The 27,854-nt window shown below is 40.2% G+C and overlaps 1 protein-coding gene across 2 annotated transcripts; it reads left to right on the plus strand.

Moving 5' to 3' along the window:
* Window positions 1–708: 708 nt before the first annotated feature.
* Window positions 709–27,854, plus strand: LOC131739388 (MLX-interacting protein-like). 2 transcript variants are annotated; one of them, XM_059033027.1, is made up of 17 exons: window positions 709–1,320; window positions 10,183–10,289; window positions 10,819–10,904; window positions 11,057–11,146; window positions 11,291–11,332; window positions 12,221–12,455; window positions 13,376–13,465; window positions 13,774–13,862; window positions 14,369–14,978; window positions 15,794–15,900; window positions 16,427–16,550; window positions 17,256–17,380; window positions 17,674–17,790; window positions 18,016–18,143; window positions 18,373–18,496; window positions 21,526–21,655; window positions 25,283–27,854. In XM_059033027.1, the coding sequence occupies exons 1-17, from the start codon at window positions 1,016–1,018 to the stop codon at window positions 25,402–25,404; spliced, it is 2,631 nt and encodes an 876-aa protein (XP_058889010.1). In that variant the 5' UTR covers window positions 709–1,015; the 3' UTR covers window positions 25,405–27,854. The 2 variants fall into 2 exon arrangements, with proteins under 2 accessions (XP_058889010.1, XP_058889011.1); XM_059033028.1 differs by having other exon boundaries at window positions 12,290–12,455.

The following is a 27,854-nucleotide window of genomic DNA, read 5'->3' on the forward strand; positions in this document are numbered from 1 at the left end:
AGTAAGGAGGTAGTAACGATACAAACCCCCCCCCCCCCCCCCCAAAAAATCTATGTGCATTAATGAGATATTTATTTTAAATATGTTTTTAAGAAGATGTGTACAAATGAAACCTCTGTTAGGGGCATTGTGTCATTTCTTAGGTTATTTTACATTCATTGTATTCTGACTTTAACATTCCTGTTACAGTCATTTTGGTCTGTGAGCACTCCATAATGGAGAACATTAAAGTGACCCATAGGCCCTGACAGCTCTAATTGTGGACTACCTAATGCAGGGGTGTCCAATCAGAGTCCTGGCGGGCCGTTCCACTCCAGATTTAAAATGGTATAATTCACTGCTTAAGAGTCTGGATGGAGGTTTTATTGATTAAATTAAACAGAATGGGGTTAAAAGAAAGACCAGGAGTGGAAAAGGACAAACAGCCTTCTTATGTTTCAGGAAGTTAAACAAATTGATTTTATCCAAACGACTTAAAAAGTGTAATTTTAGTATGAAAAAAAAAATGCAATTTTACTATCCATATAGCAGTCTCTGGGATATCATGAGTTGTCAATAGCTTTGAGTAATTATAGTACAAAAAAAACAAAAACAGCAAAGTAAATAAATACTCAATACTATTGACAGCTCATGCATTCATGCCTTGCACAACGTCTCACATTCCCGAGCTACAAAAATACATTCTGTTTCAAGAGTCGTTCCTTCCAGTCAGTGACAGAGCGTGGGCGTGCTCTCCCCTCGTCCATCCAGACCTCTCCTGCGCAGTGACGTCTCAGATTCGTCGAGTCTCCCAGATTGTAGTTTGTTTGCTTTCGCTCCTTTCTTTCCCCGGTCTGCTAGACTAGAGAGAGAGATAAAGAAAGAAAGGAAGGAAGGAAGAGAGAAGGAAAGAATGAAAGAGAAGGGGAGCGGGCACAGAGAAGAAAAATGACGAGTTGGCGGAAGTTAATTGCCGTCACGAACGCAAAAATAGTTGATTAGAGTTTCGTTTTTAAAAAATAAAAAAAATAACAGCATGGCTGCGGAGGAGGTGCGGGTGTGCCGCCGGGCCCCGGTGGCTATCAAACAGGAGCAAGACGACGATTCAGACGCTGAAGAGCCGAACCTGGGGCCCAAGAAGTCGGATGGACAGATCATCCATAGCGGTCACTTCATGGTCTCTTCGCCTCACAGCGAGCACCCACCAAAAAAGGGCTACGATTTCGACACGGTCAACATGCAGACCTGCCAGACGTACTGCTTTGGGAAAACAAGCACCTCTCACTTCTCCATCGACGCATCTCTAACCAAACTGTTCGAGTGTATGACCCTGGCGTACAGGTAAATATCCTATAAGCACAGCGGCCTGCAAAACGAAACCAGTCGTAGTAAAACACACAGGGATGTGCGCATTTCCTATATATCATTTTAAAGCTGTTAACACGTCATATGTACTCGTCTGTATGTACACAGCGGTCCTTTGTGCCTTTGGTAAAGTTATTTATTATTATTATTTATTTTTTAGCTGACGCCCTTATCCAGGGCGACTTACAATTGTTACAAGATATCACATTATTTTTACATACAATTACCCATTTATACAGTTGGGTTTTTACTGGAGCAATCTAGGTAAAGTACCTTGCTCAAGGGTACAGCAGCAGTGTCTCCCATCGGGGATTGAACCCCCAACCCTCCGGTCAAGAGTCCAGAGCCCTCACCACTACTCCACACTGCTTATGTTTATAATATAAGAAAAATGACGGTTGCAACGCTTTTTTTTGCATATGATAAAAACAGCAAGTTAGAGAATTCTAGTGCATATATTATGCATTGTGTAAACAAACCAAAATGATACTCAATTTGGACTTCCACCATCTTCAAAACAAGCACAGATTGTACTGTAAGTTGTATTTGATAATGACTAGGCTGTTGCAGGCGGGTATAGAAAGTATGTGAATTTTAAATAAAAATGATTTGAGTGCTCAGGAAGAAAAAAAAAACGATTAAAAATAATAAGATATTGCAGCCACTACAGCACCTTCGTTCATAAACACTGAAGCAGTAATAGCGTTGCAGTTCTAGTAAAGGACACTCTCAAGAGTTGATTGCAAACCCAGCCTGAAAGGTCAAAGTCCTTGCCTGACCTTTCCCACCACTATTATCCCTAAGTATACCTCCCAATCGATTACCAAATACATCTCCACTCAGTTACATAGGCAGAGCTGGCTGGCTGCCTAACTGATCTGAGCGTTGTGTAGAGGTGTTTGCCAGTGATCCTGTTCAGGTAATGTATACAGACTCCAGTAGTTGGATATAATATCAGAATAGCCCCTGGTGCAACAAGTAAGGGCTACCCTGTCAAAGGAACATTTATTAAACTGACCTATTGCTTTAAATTTTAAAAGAAACTTAGAAATGCAAACTGACTGTATTCTGTACCACTAGTACTGAACTAAGAAAATAAGAACATATCCACAGTGTTGCTAATGCAGATTTAACTTGCCAGACTAGTTGCAATTAGTTTTTTGAAAATACATTAAAAAAAGACTACTTGAATCACACAGATCTAAAAGCTAGCCTGTCTTATTCCAGTCATTTTCAACAATGTAAATGCAGTCCTGCCTACACCGTCAGGAAGAAGTTCAGTCCAGGAACACACAGCAGCGATCAGGTTAGAATAAGGACATTGTCATCGCACACATTTTTAGTGTTAGATGGTAGTTTGGATCCCCTTTCCTGGCTGCTGATGCTGCACTCCTTGACAAAGTAAACGTTTTAGAATTAACTGCATATCCCCTCGACCTCAGACAGCTGATTGGGATTCAGTGAACAACATAAAGAAAATAACGTATGAAAAATTGCACGAGGTTATGTGCCAGCCCCAGGGGCTCTGGTTCCACTCCTAGAACAAACTTGCAGTAGTTTGGCTCTGTTGATGTTATGTATTACAGCGAGTTCCAGACACCTCCCCCATCTACCAAGGAATCCAAGTGGGGGAGGTTATCGAGCGATTACAGCAGAGAAGGTATACTGTACGTGCAAAACACTCTTCCACAAATGACTGAGGCTATAAAGTACTGATATACCACTTAACTTTAGGAATGTAACGTTTAAAGTAACTACAACCATAACATATACATACTGCTGATGCTACGTGCATGGAAATGCGTTTGAGCTGGAACAGATTTAATAGGAAAACAGTTCTGTGTGTCAAGGGTAACGTGTTTGTGAACCTCAGTAATGCGTCAGCAGAGTAATCCTTCCTATTTATATTACTCCATGGTGTAGTGGAGTTAGGATCAGTGGTGTTGCCAAGAAATAAAACTTGAAGCCAATGCAATAATATGAAAAACTTCATCTGAAAAAAACACAAAGCTGGTTATCACTCAAACATCGACACAACATTCAGCTGTTACTCCTGGAAAGATTGTGCAGCAGTTATACACTTTATCATTGTACAAATATAACCTACCAAGCAAAACATATTTTGGCATATACATAGTGTATGTATTTCTAGCCTGGAAAATAATATTCTGATATTAAAATAAAACAGATATTGTTTTTCTCATAAGAATGCTAATCATGTTGAAGAATAGGTATGCTGTGTATACATGTGTTCTCTGTGTGCAGCACTGTATAATACACTATGGCACTGTACAGTTAATGTGGCAGACTAGGGCAGGTTCTGGGTGGGTGGCTGCAGTGTTTCTAAATATACTTTAGGGAACTCTGAGCTTGTAGCGGTCAGTCTCCAGCTCCTGTGAAGAGGTTTAGGATAGTTTATTTTGGCAGATCTGCAGCACTTGCGTGGCTGATTGGCGGCTGCATTGGATTAAGTTGCTAAAAGGAGTGTAATCCTGTTTTGTCAGGGCTGTGTTGAGGGGAATGGAGGGAGGTTTTGTCTGACATGTGTCATTGCAGCTTTTGGCCATTGCTTTAGTTCACTGGTAATTTTGTGATGGATCACGCTGAGTATTAAGGTACTTTATTAATATCTTATTGACGTGTTAATAAAATATGAATTAACAGGAATAGATTACAGTTAGTGGATATGGGTTGACAGGGGGAACCTGTTGCTAGAAACATTGCAATTGTGATGGAACCATTTCAGGAACTATAGTACAGTGCTATTAAATCTCTTTAGACTCGAATACATTTTTAAGCACTTCTGTGTATTTCAAAAATCACTTGCATTAGAGAGAGAAATGTCGGTTCCATGCGTAGTACTTTAGAGCAAAATATAACCATGCATTGATTGTAAAACGTTTACAGTGATAACTTCACTTATGTATTATATTCTTCACATGCCTTTGTATTGTGTATAATATTTTTTTTTCCATCTGGTATTTAGTACCGTTTTATTTGCTTTTAACATAACTTCTACACTGGCATACAGTAAACATCATTTTGATTTGCCCAGCCCTTGTTACTGCGCTCAGATAAAACGCCTTGAAGATTACTACTTTAGGTAAACATGCTGTGAACTTTTCTTCTCTATTAATAATGTCAAGGATATCGGCTGTATTCTGTGAAAGTACTCCCAGAAGTCAAGGTTTGTTTTCAGCCTGCAGATCTGTGATAAATTGCATTCACTGTTCAGCAATGATCCCCTGGAAATGTGTTACCTGCTACTTTTGTGATTGAGGACTGCGTTAAATAATAACCAGTGCATTCCTGCACAGTTTATGATCACTAAATTCAGCACCTTATGTCAGTCGTGACTGCTTAGAGACCCTTTGTGTTTGCCATGTTTAGCCTTTTTATTTTAACTTCATCAGGGAAGAGAGATTTGAAAGTGTGCAAGGTTTTGTTTTTTTTCTGCCCTACAAGTTTGTTCTAGTTAATAGGGGAGTGTGTTCCTGAATTGCATACCACAGCTGTGAAAATACTACTTGTTTTGATGTATGTTTTTCATTTGTTGTACAAATCCTGCGCAAACAAAAGCAAGAAAAATAAATAAATAATGGGAAGATGTTCCTGTTCCTGCTGTCCATTGCACTTTTACTGAAATCTGCTTTGTTGACTTCAGTCCTGACACGTAATTGAGATCTTCAGGCAGTTCATGGCTAATATCCCAGGTCAGGTAAAAGCTTCTTGGACACTCCATACTTTCTCATACATTGCATGAAGTCTGTGGAGATGCATGAAGATGTTTGTAGCTGTGTGGCATGGCTGAGCTCTGCAGGCATGTTGGTTCTGTTGGGTAGCTGCAAATGAAGGTGTCAGTGCAGGTAATTGTTACCTTGCAAGCATTGGCTTTCACAGTAGGCTCAGGTAGAACTGAGGTATCATGTATCAACTGAACTGAACAGTAGCCAGAACCTGTTCATTAAAATCAGATTGATGTCCAACTTCAGACGTGTCTGTTTTTTTTTTTTTTTCCCTTTTTTTTTTTTTAAACAACTATCTCTATTCAGTACTTTCACAGTGTTTGCTGGTTTCGTTTGTTGCGTCATACAACTGGAATTCATTTCTGTGCTAAGCTTTCATACACATTTAGTCGTGCACACTACTTCCACATCGGAGGTTCTTGTCATTTTTATAATTAATTCCACCATACTGAGCACAGTCTTTGTGTAGCTTTTGGTTATAACAGTATTGCATGCAACTTGATCTTGCATGTTATTCTAGATGTCCTCGAAAAATATTACTGTCAGGAATAAAAACACGGTAGTGTGCATAGCATCTGAAATAGGCTGTGCTATCTCTGCCAAAGCAGGCTGTCTTAAAGCTTTACTGGTATGCTGTCCTGTTTTACAATGTGCAGAAATAATTAAGACAAGCTTAGGGCTTTTCCACTGTACCTAATTCCAGACAAGGTTAATTCTTATACAGTATACACATTTTCAAGATTTATTTATTTATTTCTTACTAAAGCTCCTTTCACACTGGCGCTCCTACCCGGGTCACAATCTCCGTAAACCATCTAACCGGGTCGACACGCTTTGGAACATTTCTGTTTAGCCATATTTCTGTTGATTTTAAGACACACCAAGAGCCAGTTTGCAACAGGGATGAAGAAACATTTGCTCTAATCAACATTTGGGCCGATTTGAAGTGTTCGTAACAAACACGGCATCTTGAAAGCCTGAACAGTTGAAAGTGGTTGTTGCTTCCAGGGCATTTCATACACACCTTGTGTACTTGTTTCTGTTTCCAAGTCAACCCTGCTTCTTCAAAAAGCAGTGTGAAACAGCAGCTGACCTGCAGGACACCGGGTCACGACCCTGGTAGAGCATGCCAGTGTGAGAAGGGCTTAAGTAAGGTCTTTACTTTTGAAGAAGCACAGAAAGCCTTAGGTCCGTATTTTCCAGGTGATTTTATTTGAAAAATGGCACTTCACGGTGGGCAGAAAAGGTTACTAAGTGCATGCCAGGCAGGCATCACATTGCATGTAGAAGACTGCAAAAACAATTCGGTTCAGGTACGGTAAAAGCAATGCGAAATAGAAAGGGAATACAGGTGCTACTTCAAGATTCCATCATAGTGCATTCTCTGTTTAGCAGTGGCTCTGCCTTCTGAGGTATTGTGCTAATAGTTCTGGTGCACAGCACGCAGCATCTTGCAGCGCAGATGTGGTGAAAAGAAGCACTTGATGGATAAAGTGGGTATAAGAGAGTGGATTGCTTTCTGCTTGCGCTTACAGGAAGAGTAAGAGATAAAGTGTCTGCTAGGAAATGAGAACTTCATTGACCTACTTTACCAAAAAGTACAGGTTGAACCAGTATCTTAATTTGTAGTTCACGACTTGCAACCACCCCTCTTGTTTAGTGATTTATCAGTAAGACATGCTGATTACTGCATTTAGGAACCACACCTGAAAGAGAGAAAATGTGTGTTCGTACAGAATCATGCTAGAGAGCTACACTGGCACACAGATGTGAGAGTCTCTGCATGACATTGGTAGCTTTCTGTAGTGCTGTGAGTTCTACATAGATGGAGTTGTTGTTGTTGAGCAGTCGCTGTTATTTTATCCCCTGAGAAACGGCTCTGGTTTCGTGTTTCTTGGTGTGAACAGTTTCTGAGCAAAGCAGACAGCTGATGTTGTGCTGAAGTTAATACTGTGCTGGCTCTGCTATATCTTAAAGTCAGCTTTTCCACCTCAAACTTCTCTGAAGAAAACTGAGAAAATGGGGAATGGTGTACAGTATCCCTTCTGGTGCAGTTTGTATCCAACAGTATGGCAGATTGGTACCAGTTTTGACTTTTTTTCCATTTGAGATGGCTTGCAGATTACATCTTGAATTCGGTCTCTACAGCCCAAACAGTGCTGCAGTAAATCCCAGAAGTGTGCTGGCTTTTAAACAGCTCTGGCTGTCTCAGTGAAGTGACTGGCTCAGAAAGCGTTTTATTCCTGCTTAGAGGACAGCCATTGCCAGTAAGCCATGAAAAGTCCTTATCCGCCCTTATAAGGCTGTAGCCGTATGCAAATTCGTGACACTTGCCTTATTATTCTGAAGATATTTGTGACTTGTTCAGAGTCTTGCAGTTGATTCAGTTTATGTTTCATGCCTTTGTGCAGTCAAAAGAATTCTCTCTCTGTCAACTGTAATGCCCAATGGTAGAGTTTTTTTATTTAAAAAATGAACATGTCATGGACTCAAATATTCCCCAATTGCATGAATAAAATGATGTTTCCTGTAAATCTGGTATGTCGGATGTGGAAAGTAGAATTATTGGGCTGAATCATGATTTAATATTTTTCTATCTTGATTAGCTATATCTAACTTTAATTCATTTTGTTTGCTTTAAGAGTGCGCAGACCATTTTCTGTCTTTACAGAAATGGGCAATAGAGTGGAAATATACTCAAAAGAAGGGTTTAGAAATTCTGTTGCAGGCTTGACCTGCTCACCAGGATAATGAGACTGAAGTCTGCTATTGGCACAAGTAACAGTGCTCGTCAGCTGACGTCAGGAGAAAGCCTTGTGTTTTTAGGGTTTACTGTACTAATTGATACCGTTTTCTGTTCAAAGTTCTCTACTGTTAATTTGCTCCTGTACTTTTACTATCGACTTCCAGTATAAATAGGAAACGCACGTAACTTGCATTCATACAGCCTGTCTTGGGGTGAACGTTGCAGTCACTTGAATCAATCTCTTGTCTCTCAATTTAGCAAACTGCATTAATGCAGAAGTCCAGTACAAAGTTAAAACAGTAGGAAATTGCAATGGTTGTCTTGTATATGAAAGTAGTAGACTGATCCCGAAATCCCATGAATGAGCAGATTAAATGCACATGACCTCCTCCTGTGTGAATGCTGTTTGTCTCGACACAAACACCAATAATCCTCTCTCTTTTATGTTATTCGAAACAGCAGAGCAACGACTGAATCCCACACAGGGCAGAGTTCAGTTAAGTAGTGAATGTCAACAACTGAAAAGGGATTACTCAGAATGGTAATATCGTTTGCAAATCATTGTCCCAACCAAGCTTGTACTGTAGGCTTATATACTGAACAGAGAGTCATTTGGCGATGACAGGCTGCCAAATCAGAGCAAGAACGCTTTTTATTGTTTGTGCCATTAAAGTGTGACGTTGCTGTGGCAGGGCAGAAGCCCTGCTGCTGTAAGTAGTGTGTGTGTGCGTGGGAATGTAAGGCTGGCAGGGACGGGGTTAAATCTGGAGAAACCCTTTGTTTGAGAGTGGTGTTTGGAGAAGGAAAGCCAGGGAAGTGTAGCTCAGCCTGGCTCTTGTTAGTTTTGTGTTGGACTCTTATTTTGGCCCTCGTGCTGTATTTGCTTGTTTCTTGTTGGTTTGTCCTCCTGTGAGATTAATAAACCTGCGCTTAAACTGCAGCATTCCAGCTTCGGAGTCTAAAACTAGTTCCTCTAAGGCAAAACTAGTTCCTGTCCAATACAATACAATACAATACAGTACAAGAGTCCTTTATGCTGCAAGTTTAAATAGCCTTATTCATTTCCCTTTTCATATCCAGTGTACAAACCACTGATAATTTGTTTATTTAGCAGACGCCTTTATCCAAGGCGACTTACAGAGACTAGGGTGTGTGAACTATGCATCAGCTGCAGAGTCACTTACAACTACTTCTCACCCGAAAGACGGAGCACAAGGAGGTTAAATGACTTACTCAGGGTCACACAATGAGTCAGTGGCTGAGGTGGGATTTGAACCGGGGACCTTCTGGTTACAAGCCCTTTTCTTTAACCACTGGACCACACAGCCTCCTAATAATAAGCTTAGTATGTCTGAAGAACAGCAATGGGGCTAAAGTTAAAGTAATAAAAGAAAAATAATAGATTATAGATCAAAATATTCTGTTAACCTAAATGGTGACGTAAAGCCCAAGCAACACACAATAAAATTGCAGGCAATTGGGGTAATTTATACACGCAGCATGCCTGAATATTTTGGTCTACAGAAAAACTAATCTTGGGCTATCCTTATTGAGTCACTTATCAGGCACATGCTTTGTTAAAGCACTCTGTCCTATTCACAGTACAGTGGGCACCATGTGTGTGACAAGAGCTGTCTATTTGTAGCTTGTGTAATTTAGCGTTGGCTACTCTATCTCATGTTGTCACCCTCAGCCTGCATCTGGTAAATTTTGATGGAGTTGTCTTTCACAGCGGTTGATATTGTGCAGGTCTTTGCAGTGGGAGGGGGGGGTACATTTTAGGAATGGCAAGTGGAAATTCAATATGGTCAAACCGTCCAACATTCCTCCTCTTCCCTATACTTCTTCATCAGTTCTAATTCTTAAACTCCTCCCGAATTAAACACAATGTACAGTCAATTCTCGTGAGAGCGAACTCAGATTAGACGTTTTGTATAACTCCTGCATCTTGTGATGATCAAAAGAAACACAGTTGGGCTCCCGAGTGGCGCATCCGGTAAAGGCGCTCCGCTTGGAGTGCAGGATGCGCCCTGTAGCCTGGAGGTCGGCGATTCGAGTCCAGGCTATTCCACTGCCGACCGTGGATGAGAGTTCCCAAGGGACGGTGCATAATTGGCTGCATGGTGGGCCTGCAGAGTGAAAAGAAGTGGTCGGCTGACAGCACAGGTTTCGGAGGACAGCGCGTTGACGTCTTAGCCACTCCCGAGTCAGCGAAGGGTAAAAATCAATTGGCGACTACTAAATTAAAAAAAAACAAAAAAAAAAACAAGGTACTGTACCTTTTTAAATGTCTAATGATTTAACATGTCTTGGACACATTTTTTTTGTTCTGTGTTTTTTTGTTAGTGGGAAATTGGTGTCACCAAAATGGAAAAATTTTAAAGGACTGAAGCTGCTATGGAGGGACAAAATCCGACTCAACAACGCCATCTGGAGGGCATGGTATATGCAATGTAAGTAGAGTTCGAACTCCCTGTTGACTCGTCTTGAAGACCTGTTTTATTTGCTGTCTTGTGTTGGTTGTGAAACTGCTAGAGAAGGGTGCTGAAAGGACGGTGCTGCTGCTGAAGTTTTTGAAACCCCGAAGATCACAGGGGAAGCGTAGGTTCATCAAGTGTTCCGGTCCTGTGCCGTATCTTCCTGGCATTAGACTCGTTGGTGTGAGTTTCTATTTTTAAATAAATTCATTAAATCAGGAGTGTCCAATCAGTCCTGGAGGGCCATTCCACTCCAGGGTTTAACAGGTAAAGTTATATAATGAACTACTTCAGGGTCTGGATGGGGGTTGAATTGGTTCAATTAAACAATTTAGAACAGTGTTGGAACACAGACCAAGAGGTAGGGTCAGCTTTGGCCACCCCTGCATTAAACCTTTGAACAGGGCCTGTTATACCTATTAAATATGACCGTAGTTACCCATACTGCACTAGATGATGTTGGTAATTTTTTTAACAGTAATAACAATATATCTCTTTCCAACAGATGTAGAAAGGAGAGACAATCCTGTGTGCCACTTTGTTACTCCGCTGGATGGATCGGTAGACATAGAGGACCATCGCAGACCAGAGGTGTGTTGAGAGGTCCAGAAAACCTTCCAGAGTCTATTGCATAATGCAGTGCAAACCCCAGACTCGACATGGAGACCCATGCATTGCTTATCATGTACAAAGTTACATATTCAAAAGAGTTTGTTTAATTAATACATTTTTTTTTCTTGAAGGCAATTGCAACAGAAGGAAAATATTGGAAAAGAAGAATTGAAATAGTAATCAGGGAATATCACAAATGGAGAACTTATTTTAAGAAAAGGGTAAGGCTTAGACTTTTCATTACTTAACAAGACCATGCAAATTTACCTGAAGATTGCACCATTCCCTGCAAAAATACTGAGTCAGTAGATTGACTGTGAATGTATTGGAAACAATCCTCATTAAATTGCAATGTTCACTTTCAGTTACAGAAGCACAAAGATGAAGACCTCTCAAGCCTTGTCAAGGTCGGTATTCATTTTACATACAGCACCATTTTCTTGATTTGATTGATGAATGTCCACAGTGAGCATGGGGCTGTGTGGGTAAAGATGAATAACATATTGACCTAAGCCTGTCTACTGGTGGTCATTTTGCCTGTGAGTAGCTGGCCTGCATTTTTTTTCTTGACCCACTATTTAAGTTGAGTCATATTCACCAAAAGGCATTTAAACAAATGTGTAATTAATGACATTGACTGTAGAACAGCGTTGATAAAAGCAAAGTGGCTCTTTCAAAGCATGGCAGCCCAGGACCTTAATTATTAAAATGAAATCGTCGAGAGCCTTGTTACTACCCGGTCTTGTATTGTTTAAATGAATGAAGTAATCACGGACATGATTGGAATGGACTGAAGAAGTTAATCTATATCCACCAATCTATAGCACATGGGCAGGCAATGTGGGCACTTGCACAACCAATTAGCCCCCTGATCAGCACTCACTTGCAACGTCTTGTGGTAACCAAAAAAAGGGATAATGACTTAAACAAATAAATGCTCACTGGTCCAGTTTTCAATTGAACACTTTTAATATTAGCTCCTCTTCTTTTATGGAATCCTCATATTTATACTAGAATAATACAAATATTTTAAAATATCAGTTTTTTATAACATGTTTTTTTTCATACAATAACTTTACTAAAAAAAGTTGCTACTTTTTAATATCGGGATGTTTAAGAAAAGTTGGAGTGCTTGATTATAAATGTTTCAAGTGACTTGGTGTGTACTGTGTACATGTTTGACTGTGTGACTAGGTTTGGATTCCTTGCAGTTTGTTTTCATTAAGTTTGTTGGATAGTGCATTAGCTGTTGCATGCAATGTACTGACTGCGCGATGTGCATTTTCAACACAAAGGGTGCTGGGGAGCAGTACTCGTTGTTTGGGGAATGCTATCCAGACACCTTCTGTGTCTCCTTCTGCCAGGATGATGAGGTGGGGGCCTGGCGAGTGAACAGGAAGGGCCGGGACACCCCGGTGCCTATGGAGCAGGACATAGACATAGAAATGCTGATGTCAGAGTTCACCGACACTCTCTTCTCCACGCTCGCTTCCCATCAGCCCGTCGCCTGGCCCAATCCTCGAGAGATCGGTAAGAAGGAATGTTTATTAATAAATGATTTACAGAAAAGCAAAGTAGCAGCATGTGCATTGAGACTTGTCTTCTGCTGAGGTAATTTGAGATACGCTGCCTGGGTGCATTATTAGTCCTCTCTATCCAATCGATTTGGCATTGCCCTAGTGTGGGATGTGTTCTCTTGGGTCACTTGATTACTCTTAAGAATCGCTGCGGATCAAGTCCACTCAAAGAAGCTCCTCTTAATCTCTGATGGCGGTATCTTCTTTCAAGACAATAATGTACCCAACCTCCATGCCAGAATTGTGAGCGAATGATTTGAGGAGCGACTGAGACTTGAGGTGTCTTCCACGGGCAGCATAATCCCCGGATCTCAATCCAGTTGAGCATGTCTGGGATGAACTTGAACGACACATTTGTTATCAAGATCGGCTGCACCAGTTGTGTGAAATATTAGTGACTGAATGCATTACCATCTCTCGACACTTTCCGGCACCTTAGTCTAATCCACATTGGGTCAAGGCTGTGATCAGGGCAATCCGTAGCCCAACCCAGGACAGGTCCTAATAAAGAATTCAAGCAGTGCTTGTTATAAGTGGTACTCAGGGGAGTGAAGGTACACAAGAGTGCACATAACTGTAGTAATGCTTTAGTAATGACACAAACACCTAAGTTCATTACTGAAATGATTTTCTAGCTAGCTTTTTTGAGTTTTTTATAAGCGTGGTATTGATTCTTCAGTGGTAGGGGCCTATAATGTAGTTCTTTAAAAGCTTTTGGGAGCTGGGAATGTGATTCTCTGCAGGAGCTTCATCTGCTCACTATACCTGCAGTTGTAAAATGAGATACAAATCAGGGAGACTCCTGGAAATGAAATGTTGAATCCCAAGTTTTATTAACGTTGACCTTTTATCTTTATTTCTGTCTTCTAACAGCACATGCCGGAAACGCAGATATGATTCAACCAGGTTTAATTCCTCTTCAGCCAAATCTAGATTTCATGGATACATTTGAGCCTTTTCAGGGTAAGTTTCAATTGATCTGAACTGTGGTGAATCTACATTGTTTAAATAATTGAAAGATCAATTGGATAGATCCCAATGTGCTCTGTTGACATGGATCATGAGGTGAGCTCCTATTTGAAGTCCTGGCCGCAGCCTTGGAAAAATAGATCTTTCATTTATTATTTTACATATTTTTGGTCCTCTCTTGAGGTAGCATTAAGTCCAAAAGCATTACAAATATGCTTCCGACTATTCCCTTATCCATGAAGTGCGCACTACTGATGTATTGTATTCCTCTTTTTTCCTAATTCTTTTTTTTTCTTTTTTAGATTTCTTTCCTTCTGTTCGCTCGTCTTTTTTCCCTTCATTTTCCATCCCTTCAGTTTCTTCGATGGCAAGCAGCAATTGTCCAACTCAGGTAATTACTGCAATGCAGTAAATGTGTTTGTCTGTTTTATGCCTTGAAGGTTTTCTTTGCAAGTTTTAAAAAGCATCTCTCAAGTATGCTGGACCGACAACAGGCCAGACTATTGCAAAACATGATCATATGCAGAAGCATGCCTAAAACCGTAGATTTTTAAATGGAAGCTTTTAAACATATATTTTTATATTCTGCTTTTTATTAGTGAGCAGTTTAGATGTTTTTAGTTCCTTTTTGTAAAAGGTGCTGGGATTCGTGTTCATTAAGGAGGCTATATAAATGAAATTGATATGGTGTTGTGTGGTATGGTAATGCAGGGTAGTGACTTGTGAATATGCAACTAGTGCTCCGATTTTTAACATCTGTAGACTACAGGGCAGCAGTGGCTAGGCTGTCTTTCTTTACCTTCGTAAAAGTTAGAGGCATGACTCCAAACTGTTTAACCGTGACAGATGCGCTCTATTTGTTTGTTTTACTGATTTATTCTTTCTGTTTTGTGTTAGACCTCCATCCTGACGTCTCCAGTCTCCTCTGCCAGTCTCAGCCAGGAGCCGATTCCACCTCCAGTTACCCCTGCTCTTTCAAACACAAGCAATAAGAACTGTTCCAGTGCTGTCAATGCTTTCGGACAGACAGCAGAGTTCAGGTCACAGACACCTCTAGCAAACCAGCAGACGTTTTTACCTGTGTTTCCCCCGTTGGTGCCCTCTGTTCCCTGTGCAGCTGATGCCGCCAGGGTTCCAGCCCCTCCCTCGCCCTCTCCCCAAACCGTTCAGCCCACTGCAGTGCCTCAGAATGGAGCTGGGGGAGTCACTCAGGCCTCATTCCCTTCAGCAGAGACTCCTAAGTTTGGATTCGGCAGCACTTTGCAATCGTCTGTCATTACGCACACTGCCTCCGGTCAGAGCCCAAGTCTCATCCTCACAACACGCCCTCAAGCAGGACCCTGCGATGCCTCTGTGATGCCTCACTTTCAGCCCCAGCCCTCTGCACCAGCTCAGACTTTTGCCCTCCCAAAGCCAGTGCAACTTAAAGGAACAAGGGCGAAACCCCTGCAGAAAATCGTGCCTGCTCCCACACCCCTAGTGTTTAAAAATGCTTTCATAGCACCAGGTAATACTAGCTGTGGATTTGTGCTTTTGTGGCAAAGGTGGGATGTTTTCACACTGAGATCTCTCTTTTATAAAGCTATTCTCTACTAGGCTTAAGTAGTGCAGGGATTTAAATAGTATTGCATGTCTCTTGTCTCATGTCTCTCATGTTTGTAGAACTGAAATGGTTTTATTAGTTAAACTTTGCAAAATTAAAAAGTGAAGGGAGTGGAGGTGAGACACACTTTTGACCACTAGGTGTCAGTACAACAAAAGGAATTCTTAAAAACAAAACAAAAAAAGTACAGTTTAATGTACAAAATACAATTCACTCTGTAGGCACGTGGGTTGCAAGGGGATATACATTCTGGTTCAAGTAGCAAACTGCACAGTCTATATTAGACAAGTATCTGGGTACCAATAGATACCTTTCCAGTCTCAAAGTAATTCATGTACTAAATCTGCAATGGCTCTTCAGGTTGCAGGGCTGGTGTTAAGCATTGCTAAGCAGTGTGTGGATGTCAGGTCTTTGAAGTACACCAGATGGCACTAGCCTTTCATCTCTAGAGGCTTGTCATTGAACCATCATGATGATGATGAGTGGACGTTATAGCTCATTACAAAATCCCAGGCAGTTAAGCACAGTTGGCACATTCATTCAGTTACTCTCTAATGCTTTCTATGAAATGTGCTCTTTAATAATAGCGGGGATCCTTCAGTGAACCAGCACAGCAATAACGTTAACAATGTATTTATTTATTTATTTAAATTATTAAAAAAATAAATAAAAACTTGTCATTGATTAAAGGCATGCCAATTGTATTTGTTTTTTTCCAGCTTCCTTTCCTGGGCAAACCAGTGCTGTGATTGTCACCCCTGCACCTTTAAAAAGTGAAGGGGTATCTCCACCCAGTGTTGTCCTTGCACCCACTGCCATTGGAAGGGTGAGGGATACTTGAAGGGGGTTATTAAATTATGGGGTTCAAGTAATATCCTCAATAACTGTAACACTAAACAGAGGTGAATATAGTAATACTAATAGGAAATTATCAGTGGCTGTATACATCTTTCTAAATGTCTTCAAGACAATAAAACTTGTCAAAACATTTGTTTCTATAAATACACTTTGGCTGAGCTGGCCTGTTCTGACAGGCAATTGAAACTGAAGAGCAGTTCCTGAACTAGGGTGAAAGCAGCTTAGCACAAACCATCAAAAAATACCGAAAAAACTATCTCTTGGTGTATTTTAGTAATTACAGTAAGAACCACTTGCAATCATTGCCAAAATTAGTTTGAAGAGCATTTGAAGCTACTTGATTCTTTAAACCAATCATGTTCAAAGTGTGACTCAGTATATGTTTTCATTTGTAGACATGTGGCTATTCCATTGAATTGATGCATTGCTTGTATAATGTAATATAGTCATATATAGTATTACAAACTTTTTTTTTTTTGCTTGAAAATCCCCAGAACCCAGGAGTGACAGAGTTCCATATATTGCAACCAACAGTAACCTCTCAACACCTTATCATAGCCAAAGATGAGCCGGGCTCTTCCACAAACTGCAGAGCGCAGACTCCTTCTCCTACATCTAGTAAGTGAAGTGGAGGGGGTTCTAAACTAGCCACTTGTCTGTGTCCTTTGAATGCACACTGTATATATTTGTGTGAGTTAGTATTTAAGATTTAATGGGCCATTTCCAAATCTAACATGAAATACTGTACTATTATTATGGCTTCTGGTAGACTTCTGTGAAATCATTGTGTAGTTTCTTTTGATCAGGTGATAAATAAAATATCAATTTTGTTATATATAACATTTTTAAATGTTCTCAGTCCTAAAAGGGAAAGGACATGACAGAAAAATATATATATATATCGTGTGCACGTCTTAATATCTTGTAGCCACGAGATAGTAAGTCGTTCCCATGAGATGTTAAATCTTTCCCACATATCTTTTTTTTTTCCTCTCATGTCCCTTCCCAGGCTCCGTACATAGCTGTATGTCTGTGAATAAGCCCATTTCCTCTGGTATTGCGCAGTGCTGTTTCTCTTCTGCACACCGCTGACCACCTTGTTCAGGGAAACGAGCATGGATACCACTGGATGGCAACCACATACTATCAAGAAACTGAACAATTTATTAGGATTTTCCCATGACAACTAAAATTAGGGACTTATGAGAAATGTTCTGTGTCAGATAGCAATCGTGGCCTACTGTATAAAGGAGTACACTTTATTGCCCCAGGCTAGATGAGGTGGGATGGCAACCTCCATGTTTAGTGCTATCTCTTTTCCAGACAGGGAACGTCACAATTCAGGTCAGGGATCTCTATGCACTTCTGAACAGATTCCCGATCCCCAGTCATCCCAGAACAGCTCCACCAGCAAATCCAAGACGGACTCGTGCATCGTTGGATTTAAGGTTGATTATTTATAGAGATCTCCAAAGTTTGCAAATTGTTTAGTCACTTAAATAATTGTGTTTTACTGTTGATCAGCGGGATCAATATTATCTACTCAAGTTCTTCCATTTTTTGCTTTCTTCTTCCTGAATCTCAACACATTTTTAAATATAATGATGTAGCTTTATATAATTCATCTGCAAGCAGCAATATGTTCATGGTTTGTTTCAGAAAGCTCATTTATTGCTGTGTTTTGAGTGGTTTCTGCATTTTCCTAAATATTCAGTGTTAATCTTTCTGTCTTTCTTATCAGAGCCGAAGAATAAACCACATCTCTGCAGAACAAAAGAGGAGATTCAACATCAAGATTGGTTTTGACACCTTGAACACTTTAGTCCCAGTTTTAAAATCTCAGTCAAATTCAAAACCAGTAAGTTCAGTTTTAAATATGGCTCAAAAGTAAAATGCTTGACTTCGTTACCTTTTGCATCAGAATCTAAAACGCGTGCATGTTAATAGTAGCTGTGTTCAATCGCTTACTATGGTAAGATCAGTAGATGGTGTAATTTAAGATACAAGCTTCTTAAAGACTAAGCTGCTAAATTTAGATTTTAAATGTAATGCTTGCAGTGTCTTCTCGCTTTTTTTCTATTAGATAAGCAATGCAGCCACTCTTCAGAAGACTGTGGAATATATCGCCAAGTTACAACAAGAGCGAGCGCAGATGCAGGAGGAGGCCAAACGTCTCAAGGATGAAATTGACACGCTCAATACTTCCATCAAGTGAGTGCTTGTCATGTTTATTTCGGTATGTTCGTGCATAACCGAGATCAACTGAAATGCAAAAATCAATTTTCCGGGGTTGTATTGTCTTCGTTCATTCATAGGTTTGGGTACAGACATTTGTTTTCAAAACAGCCAGTAGTGCCATGTGACCTAATCGTTTGTGGCACGTCTCTCTCTTGGTGTTCTTGCTCTTGTGTTTCTTCACCACCTCTTGCCCTTCTTCCAGTTGTTGCCAGCAGCAGCTCCCTGCTACGGGAGTGCCGATAACGCGCCAGCGCTTTGATCACATGCGGGAGATGTTTGATGACTATGTGAAGAACAGGACGCTTCAGAACTGGAAGTTCTGGATAGTATCCTTTCACCCCTTCTTTTGAGCAGAGGGTTATAGACACCCGCCTCCTCGGAGTGCTGAATCTCTGTGTTGTCAAATGTTTGGGCTTCCCTTAATAATAATAATAATATTAATATATATATATATATATATATATATATATATATATATATATATATATATATATACAGTACTGTGCAAAAGTTTTAGGCAGGTGTGAAAAAATGCTGTAAAGTAAGAATGCTATCAAAAATAGACATGTTAATAGTTTATATTTATCAATTAACAAAATGCAAAGTGAGTGAACAGAAGAAAAATCTACATCAAATCAATATTTGGTGTGACCACCCTTTGCCTTCAAAACAGCATCAATTCTTCTAGGTACACTTGCACACAGTTTTTGAAGGAACTCGGCAGGTAGGTTGGCCCAAACATCTTGGAGAACTAACCACAGTTCTTCTGTGGATTTAGGCAGCCTCAGTTGCTTCTCTCTCTTCATGTAATCCCAGACAGACTCGATGATGTTGAGATCAGGGCTCTGTGCTGGCCATACCATCACTTCCAGGACTCCTTGTTCTTCTTTACGCTGAAGATAGTTCTTAATGACTTTCGCTGTATGTTTGGGGTCGTTGTCATGCTGCAGAATAAATTTGGGGCCAATCAGATGCCTCCCTGATGGTATTGCATGATGGATAAGTATCTGCCTGTACTTCTCATCATTGAGGAGACCATTAATTCTGACCAAATCCCCAACTCCATTTGCAGAAATGCAGCCCCAAACTTTCAAGGAACCTCCACCATGCTTCACTGTTGCCTGCAGACACTCATTCGTGTACCGCTCTCCAGCCCTTCGGCGATCAAACTGCCTTCTGCTACAGCCAAATATTTCAAATTTTGACTCATCAGTCCAGAGCACCTGCTGCCATTTTTCTGCACCTCAGTTCCTGTGTTTTCGTGCATAGTTGAGTCGCTTGGCCTTGTTTCCACGTCGGAGGTATGGCTTTTTGGCCGCAAGTCTTCCATGAAGGCCACTTCTGACCAGACTTCTCCGGACAGTAGATGGGTGTACCAGGGTCCCACTGTTTTCTGCCAATTCTGAGCTGATGGCACTGCTGGACATCTTCCGATTGCGAAGGGAACTAAGCATGATGTGTCTTTCATCTGCTGCAGTAAGTTTCCTTGGCCGACCACTGCGTCTACGGTCCTCAACGTTGCCCGTTTCTTTGTGCTTCTTCAAAAGAGCTTGGACAGCACATCTGGAAACCCCTGTCTGCCTTGAAATTTCTGCCTGGGAGAGACCTTGCTGATGCAGTATAACTACCTTGTGTCTTGTTGCTGTGCTCAGTCTTGCCATGGTGTATGACTTTTGACAGTAAACTGTCTTCAGCAACCTCACCTTGTTAGCTGAGTTTGGCTGTTCCTCACCCAGTTTTATTCCTCCTACACAGCTGTTTCTGTTTCAGTTAATGATTGTGTTTCAACCTACATATTGAATTGATGATCATTAGCACCTGTTTCGTATAATTGTTTAATCATACACCTGACTATATGCCTACAAAATCCCTGACTTTGTGCAAGTGTACCTAGAAGAATTGATGCTGTTTTGAAGGCAAAGGGTGGTCACACCAAATATGGATTTGATTTAGATTTTTCTTCTGTTCACTCACTTTGCATTTAGTTAATTGATAAATATAATCTATTTTTGAAAGCATTCTTACTTTACAGCATTTTTTCACACCTGCCTAAAACTTTTGCACAGTACTCTGTGTGTGTGTGTGTATGTGTATGTGTGTGTGTATATATATATATATATATATATATATATAAATTCTTTGATTTTGTTTTTAAACAATTGGAAGCATTTGCTGTACATGCTTGATGAGCGTGACTTGCATGTGAATTAACCTCCCACTTGGATTTTTTGTAATCATCTGCTGAGATAAAGTTCCCAGTATTCTGGTAATGTACCCCATATCCATGACCTTTTTCATCTTTCTTGCTTTTAGCCTGCTAATACATTTATCTTGATTATCTTTGACTTAAATGTATCATGGGGAAGTTTGGGGTTGGAATATATTTCAAAGGAGGAATGACCACATTGTTTGTCACCTGGAGATCTCTTCAAACTGTGTTATTAAGATGGATACAGAGATAAGTTAAGATAAAAAAAATCACACTTTGACTTTCAACCATTTTGATGACTGGATTTTCTCTTGCAGGGGATGTACAGCTATGGCCAAGAGTTTTGCATTAACTGAAATTTTAGGACTGAGACCAAAAAAAAAAAAAAAACTATAAATATAATTTAGATTCATTTTTTATTTAACATCATATAATCAAATAAACTACAAATTGTCTGCCGGAAGCCATAATACAGCAGTAGTGCAGTATTTCATATTGGAATTTGACATTTTTCAAGTTGTCAGTTTTCGTTAAGTATATGAAAAACTGCAAAGCGGTAGTTAATGTAACATCATTCAGCAGGTTTCATTCGACTTTATCAAGCACAATTAGATAAGGTGAGGCAATACTTTTGGCCATAGCTGTATATCACCCCACAAACGGGATATAGTGGACATATATACGTGTGCTATCTTGTGAACTCTTCATCCAGTTTTATTTCTGAACAGATTGTTCAGAAATTACAAAATGCATGGACAAATTAGTGTAGCTGACACACACCTGACCTCCTGATAGTGGGAGCACTTCCTGGATTTACTGTGAGGTTGGAAATTGTAGCTCGTTTCCATGGTAATTTATCCAACCTGCATGCGACCTTAGCCGCAGGGCTTGCTGGGAAAGAACCACCAACATCCGTCACACTCTCATTGTATGGAAACCCTTCACTAAACTCGGGTAGACTATTAGTGGGGATGCAGGAGAACCCGGATCAGTTCGGACTGGCCGTCGGTCTGTGCTGATGGAAACGAGATAGAAGACTTAATGGTGCTTTTATAGAGGTCATGCATTTAAAATCCATAAAGGCTTCTCTGTGCAATTTATTCTCTAGGCGTCTACGTTTGAATCCTTAACCCTTTTGTCTAACAGTTCAGCATAATCATGAAACCGTTATTCGAGTCCTTCAATGGAATGGTTTCAACAACAAGTTTAGATGACATGTGTAACACCACGCTGTCCTGGCTGGATGAGCACTGTCCGCTGCCTGTTCTGCGGCCAAGTAAGTATAAAACCACCAAAGAGGTTTACCGTCCTTCATTGTTGTAGTTACGAAATAGGAGCTTTCAAAATAACAGCAATCTGCTCCTCTTTCAACGAACCAGAGCCCTCCCCGAGATCTGTCCTAAATGTACCAAATACTGGTTAAAATGTGTGAGTACACACGAGGAAATGTAGGGCAGTATTGAATTAGATTGACGTATTGATAAAAATCACAATCTACACTCCTCTCGCTATTCTCTTCTATCATCTCTCTCCTTTGGGATCACCTCACTATTAGGACTGTTTTTATGCAGTCTGTTTGTTTGCAACTGCATGTATTAAAACAATTGCATTGTCTTATCTGCTGTCTGCAAAAGACTGACACAGCAAAAATGGGGAAAGCTGAAAAAAAAAAAACTGCTGAACAGGAGCTCTGTGACCGCATCCTCTGAATGATAAGTCTTAACGAAATGGAAATGCTCAGTGATAAGTATTGGTTTTTTCCCGGGGGTTATTTTTACTTACTAATCGTACAGTATTATTCTGCCTGTGGAATATGCCATGTTGGAGCAATCCGATCATCTTACAGTCCTTGCTGACAAGACCTGGCACACTCTTTGCTTGACACGGATGGAGTAGTAATTGTGGTCATGTGGTCCTACTGAACCTCTGATGTGTGGTATTAGCAAAGGATTTCCTATGATCTTAGGTCAGTGGTTTATCTCATGGTAACGTCTTTTATTTTTTATCTCTCTCTCGCTCTCATGTATATAATTTTTTTTTTTTTTTTTTTTTTTTTAAACTGTACTGCTTCTGTCTGGCTGTACCCCTTTACAATTTCTGCCCTGCTCAATGGCGCCACAGTTGCAATAAAAGGCTAAATCTGATTAACAAATTTTAGTTTTTTTCCTTGTTTTATTTTATATAATTTGTCACAACAGTTCGGGACTGATAAACTGCTGGTTTAGGAGAGAATACCGAACAGTAATTTTAAACTTAATTCTAAGTCTTTTGGATGCACAGAATCAAGAGATGGTATTTGGAAATCTCTTTGGAAACACACGTATTTGCTTTCTGTTCGGCAAAGTTATTATAAATAATTCCCAATGGTCTGCGCTGTCAGTGTTTACGTTTCCATTCACTTCCCTTCTTGATATAATCGTGTGCCTCGCTTCGCCCACGCTACTCCACTACTCCGCTCGCTCCACTGGCTCCCGATCACCGCTCGCATCCAGTTCAAGACTCTTGTACTAGCCTACAGATGCCTTGACCAGACTGCACCCAGCTACCTCCAGACCCTCATCTCTCCCTACACCCCCACTCGACCTCTCCGCTCCGCCTACACTAGAAGACTGGCTCTACCTCCGCTACGCTCCCCTGCCTCCCAAGCCCGCTCCTTCTCCACCCTTGCTCCGCAGTGGTGGAATGACCTCCCTACAGATGTCAGGACTGCCCAGTCCCTGACCACATTCCGGCGCCTCCTTAAGACTCACCTCTTCAAACAGCACCTGTAGAACTTCTCTGTCGTATCCTGGGACACTATCACCCTTCATTTAAATATGCTTTATTTTGCTCTTATCTGCCCCCTATTTTACTACATTTAATCCTGTACTTCAGAATATTGTAATCTGCCAAGTGTTTAACCTGTAGTATTTTGCACTTAATCATATCCTGATGTAACTATCACTATCTAATCATATCCTGATGTAACTCTCACTATTATCTGCTGTATTATTGAATTGTGGTTTGTCACACTTGAATAAATTATTGTATTTCTTGCTCTTATTGTATGACTTGTATTGTAACACTTGAATGTATTTGTATTTGCTTGCGATTGTAAGTCGCCCTGGATAAGGGCGTCTGCTAAGAAATAAATAATAATAATAATAATTTAAAATGCTTACAACATTAAAAACATTACCCTCAAGATAAAACTAGAATAATAACTAACAAATAACTAACAGCTGCCAGTGTGTGCCAGTGCAAACCCGTCACGTACCAGTACGCATACCACAGCTTGAAAACCACTGAATTATACGACGGGTTGAAAGCTGTAAAGTTCATGAGCAGCACAGAGCGCTCTGAGCAGAGCTCTCCACAGGCAGAATCGCCAGACGTCTGCTTCACCCAACCTAAGGAAGTCCATTCACGTGGATAATTGGGAATCTATTCTATGCTAACCTTTGAGCTGCTAAACAAAAACATATTTGTGCACAGTGCTTTTAGAGATATTATGAAATATTTTTATAAAATTAATTCAATATCATTATTTTCTTTCACTTTCATTGTTATTTTTGTATTTCTTAGTCGTCCTGCATACCCCCTATGACCCTTAGAAGCACCCCCATGGGCACATGTAACCCCCTTTTGAAACCCCCTGTCTTTGATTGTGTTTGCAACAGTGCAGTTAACAGGTGGTGAATATGCTGTGACACACACTGCAGATATAACTCCACTCACTGAGAACCCCAAGATTCAAAACTTTAAGACCTGGTAACGCAGGAAGGACCATCACATGGGTGGTAAAGGGTTTACATATGGAGTCATGTCATGTTTGGGTTATTGTGTTGGTTGGTTGGTCTCAGTATGTGATACAGGGAGGGAGGTTTGGCACCTGCAATCCTTGATAGCTGCTGTAACGTTATTCTCGTCTCCGACTGATTTTAAAGAGTAAGTAAATCTAGCGTTACCTGTCCCTGTGTGTTGCTGCAGCTGTTTTCAAAATGTCCACTACAGTGCACTGGCAGTGTAAGGATCATTGTTAAGCAGGTAACACAACAAGAACGATCCATGATGTGGCACGGAACAGAAAAGCCACTTCTGCAGAAAGTTAAAGGACTGATCTCAAACCCCACGTGCACTAGAGTAGACATTTTGAAAAGAGCTTTGAAACAGACTTTAAAGTTGTAAGTGTAAAAAGTTGGCAGGATGTTAGCAAGGGGAAATTCTAGGTACGGAACATGTGGAGATGTGTAACGCTGTCGTTTTCAAAACCCTGTTGCTTGCTCTTTTAAGATCTTTTGCATTTGAACTTCTTCAACACTGCAGGCCTGTATACAGGTCTAGGAAAGATAACACCACTTCAGTGCAGACCGGTCTAGAAGTATAAAAAATAACCCCAATTAAGAGAAGACCAGTAAACTAAAGAGTTGACTATCTGTTAAATATGGTTATAAAGCAGGCAGCCGTTCTTTCAGGATGTTCGGAATATGCTGGTGCAATTTTATTTTTAGATTCTGTGTCGTGCCGAGATAAGAAACATCATACATTTAAGAAAAGGAGAAGTGCACCAAAGATATCAACATTGATAACACAGTACTAATTGTGTGCAGTCATCATTTGGTTTTAAAACTGTATTCATGATAAGTGTACCAGTAATGTTAACATGTACACTGTGTCTGAGGCAAGGGAACTATTTTTTTTATTTTTATTTTTTAATTATTTAGTGTCCTGCTTTCATGACTGTGTTGGCAGTATCTACAATAAAGACTGCCTCACTACATCTGCGATTTTGCGTGCTCATGACATTTTTCAAGTTCTGTATGATTTTGGGGCTATTTGGATACTTGATACAAATCTTTAACATTTAACAGAAGTGCTCATCTAATCCTTTGTGGCTGCTTGTTTTTTATTTTCTCTTCTACAGTGGTCTTACGCACACTGCGCCAGCTCAGCACCACAACCTCCATCCTGTCTGACCCGTCGCTTTTGCCCGAGCAAGCAACACAGGCCGTCCGCAGGATGAACAACAGAAGCGGAGAATCTTAGCAAAGAACATTTGGGAGCATAAGGGGTTCTCTTCTCAAACTCTCCCACTCCGCTATAGGGATTTTTTTTTTTCTCTCTCTTTTGCGCTTGCACTAAGCAGTTCAGGCTGTTAACTACAATCCATATGTGATGGCCATTAAACAGCAGAGGTCTGTCCTGCCGTGTGCAGGTGTGGCGCTCTCTCAGGCTGGAGGGCTGATCTCAGGTAAGCTGTGGGTGAAGGAGCTGCAGGTGACCACAGTGAAGCACCACGCCCCGGGTACGTGTCGGGATCGCTGCCCCTAGGGGTGCAACACAGCTTAATGAGTGGCAGAAGAAAATGCAGCAGAAAGGAACAGTGCATGGCCCAGGCTGCACTTTTACAGTGTCATTGAACATTTTGAAGATGGTTTAGGTAAAGGGAAATGCATCAGGATGGATCTTAATTGTCTTTTTTTAAATCTGTTTGTACATTTTTTCCCCTTGTGCTTTCTTTTCTTTACATATACATGCACACAACTGTTACACAATATGATTTGCCAAATATATTATTTTACATAGGACAGATTTTTTTTTTTTCGCCTAAAGAATTAGCCAGGTCTGTTTAAAAATCAGGTATACTGTCTCATTGTTTTTTGTCGTTCATGCAAGCTGTTCAGTCTGTACCTCTTCCAGTCTTGTTCTTGTAGTTCAGCTCATCTTGCAGAACGCCTTCTTAATACAGGCTTCTTGGAGGTGAAATCTGAAAGATCCATGTAAACTACCTTATTTGAGAAATATATCCATTGTGCCAGGGTGCTACATTAACCCCACACCTACACAGAATGCAGAACCCAGTAATGACCTGCATTTCAAATAACATACAGGTATTATTATTGATCCCTGGATTATGATGAGACATGCACAATAACACTGTGTGATGAATCTTTCTAAATTCCAGGTTCTATATACAGTAGGTGTGTCATTAATGTATGGATGTATTTACGCTCAAGTGCTCAGGGGTATATACATGAGCTTATACAACTACCAAATATGAAATTCAGGGACAGCTGACCCAAGATACATTGGGTTGTATTCACAAAGCATAGTATCCAGTGATTACTTATAAAAACAAAAATGCTTTAAATGAGTAACTTGGAAACTGAGGTTATTTTAAGAGCTGTGTATCTTAGTTGTTTCTTGCTAGTTCTGCAACATAAGTAGTTTACACCCTTCCCTTCTATAGATATTTTGTTTGACAATTGTAGTGTTCCATTTTTTTGCATTCTTTTCGGTCTTCTTTTGAATTCTCACAGACTACATTTTTTGGTCTTTTTTTTTTTTTTTTTTTTTAGAAGGTTCTGTGTGTTGTTGAAATACAGCTTTTCACATATGTAAATGTATGTGTATCTGTTTTCTGTTCCACATACTGTAGGTGCATACAGTTGAACCTGCTTGGACAAAATAACTAAAATCCTGAACATGCAGCATGTTCTAGAACCATTCAGGGGGTGGGCACATTAATTGTGCTGTTCGGATCTGCAAAACGTGGAGCTTTAAGTATTAAAAAAAATATTCAGTTTATACAACAATACACACGTCGACTATTTTTAGGGCCTGGTTGCAACAAATACTACATTACTTTTGTGAGCCTTAAGTAGCAGTGATGGTGTTCTTGTAGGGCTAGTGTCTACAGTGTTTGTCACTCACGTGGTTATGCAGGTGCTTTATGCACCACCTACAGAAAAGTGATACTGTGCTGCAGATGCTTTTGGCTTGCAACGTTATCTGGTTTGACTTCAGTTCTTGTATATAATAAAACACCCTCCATCCCTCCACTGCTGAGCTTTAGTCATATGAAGAGAATACACAGGAGTGATATTACCACATTTTTGGCTTCAGAATCTGATGGGTTTATACCATTTATAGCAACTTTATGGAGATGTTAAAGTAGTGTGTTTTACTAGTTATTTCTTAGGTTACACTCCAAGGGAATGTAACTACAAGGCAGTCCGTGTCATATGTATGACTTCAGGATGAAAAGCTCCTTACTAAATCTTACAGGTGTGTGTTTTTTTTAATTATTTTATTGAATGCGTTTCATCTTAAGCACTGTGAAACTGAATCCAGTAAAAAAAAAAGTGCTATGCAAAGAAAAACTTTTTTTTTTTTTTTTTTTTCAATATCTGTTTGGTTTCAGACAAGGGTCTGAGAGAAGCTGTAGCTGATATGACATGTATCGTCTTGTCTGTTTTTATTTGTTACTGTGAGTGATCATTTGATATCTGCTGCGGTGCAGAATTGATATATTACAAAGTTATGAAGAAATACACATTGTAAACCTAAGCTGAATTCTTTTACATCGGTACTATTAATGGTCTTTGTAGAATAGAGTTCTGCCATTCTTGAGAATGAAATTGATAGGCAATCTGTTTTGGATGTAAAACTGTAAATATGTTTTCCTATTGAGTAAACAACTTTTTAAAGTCCGA

This window comes from Acipenser ruthenus, chromosome 11 (genome assembly GCF_902713425.1).
Source record: "Acipenser ruthenus chromosome 11, fAciRut3.2 maternal haplotype, whole genome shotgun sequence".
NCBI classification, from domain to species: Eukaryota; Metazoa; Chordata; class Actinopteri; order Acipenseriformes; family Acipenseridae; genus Acipenser; species Acipenser ruthenus.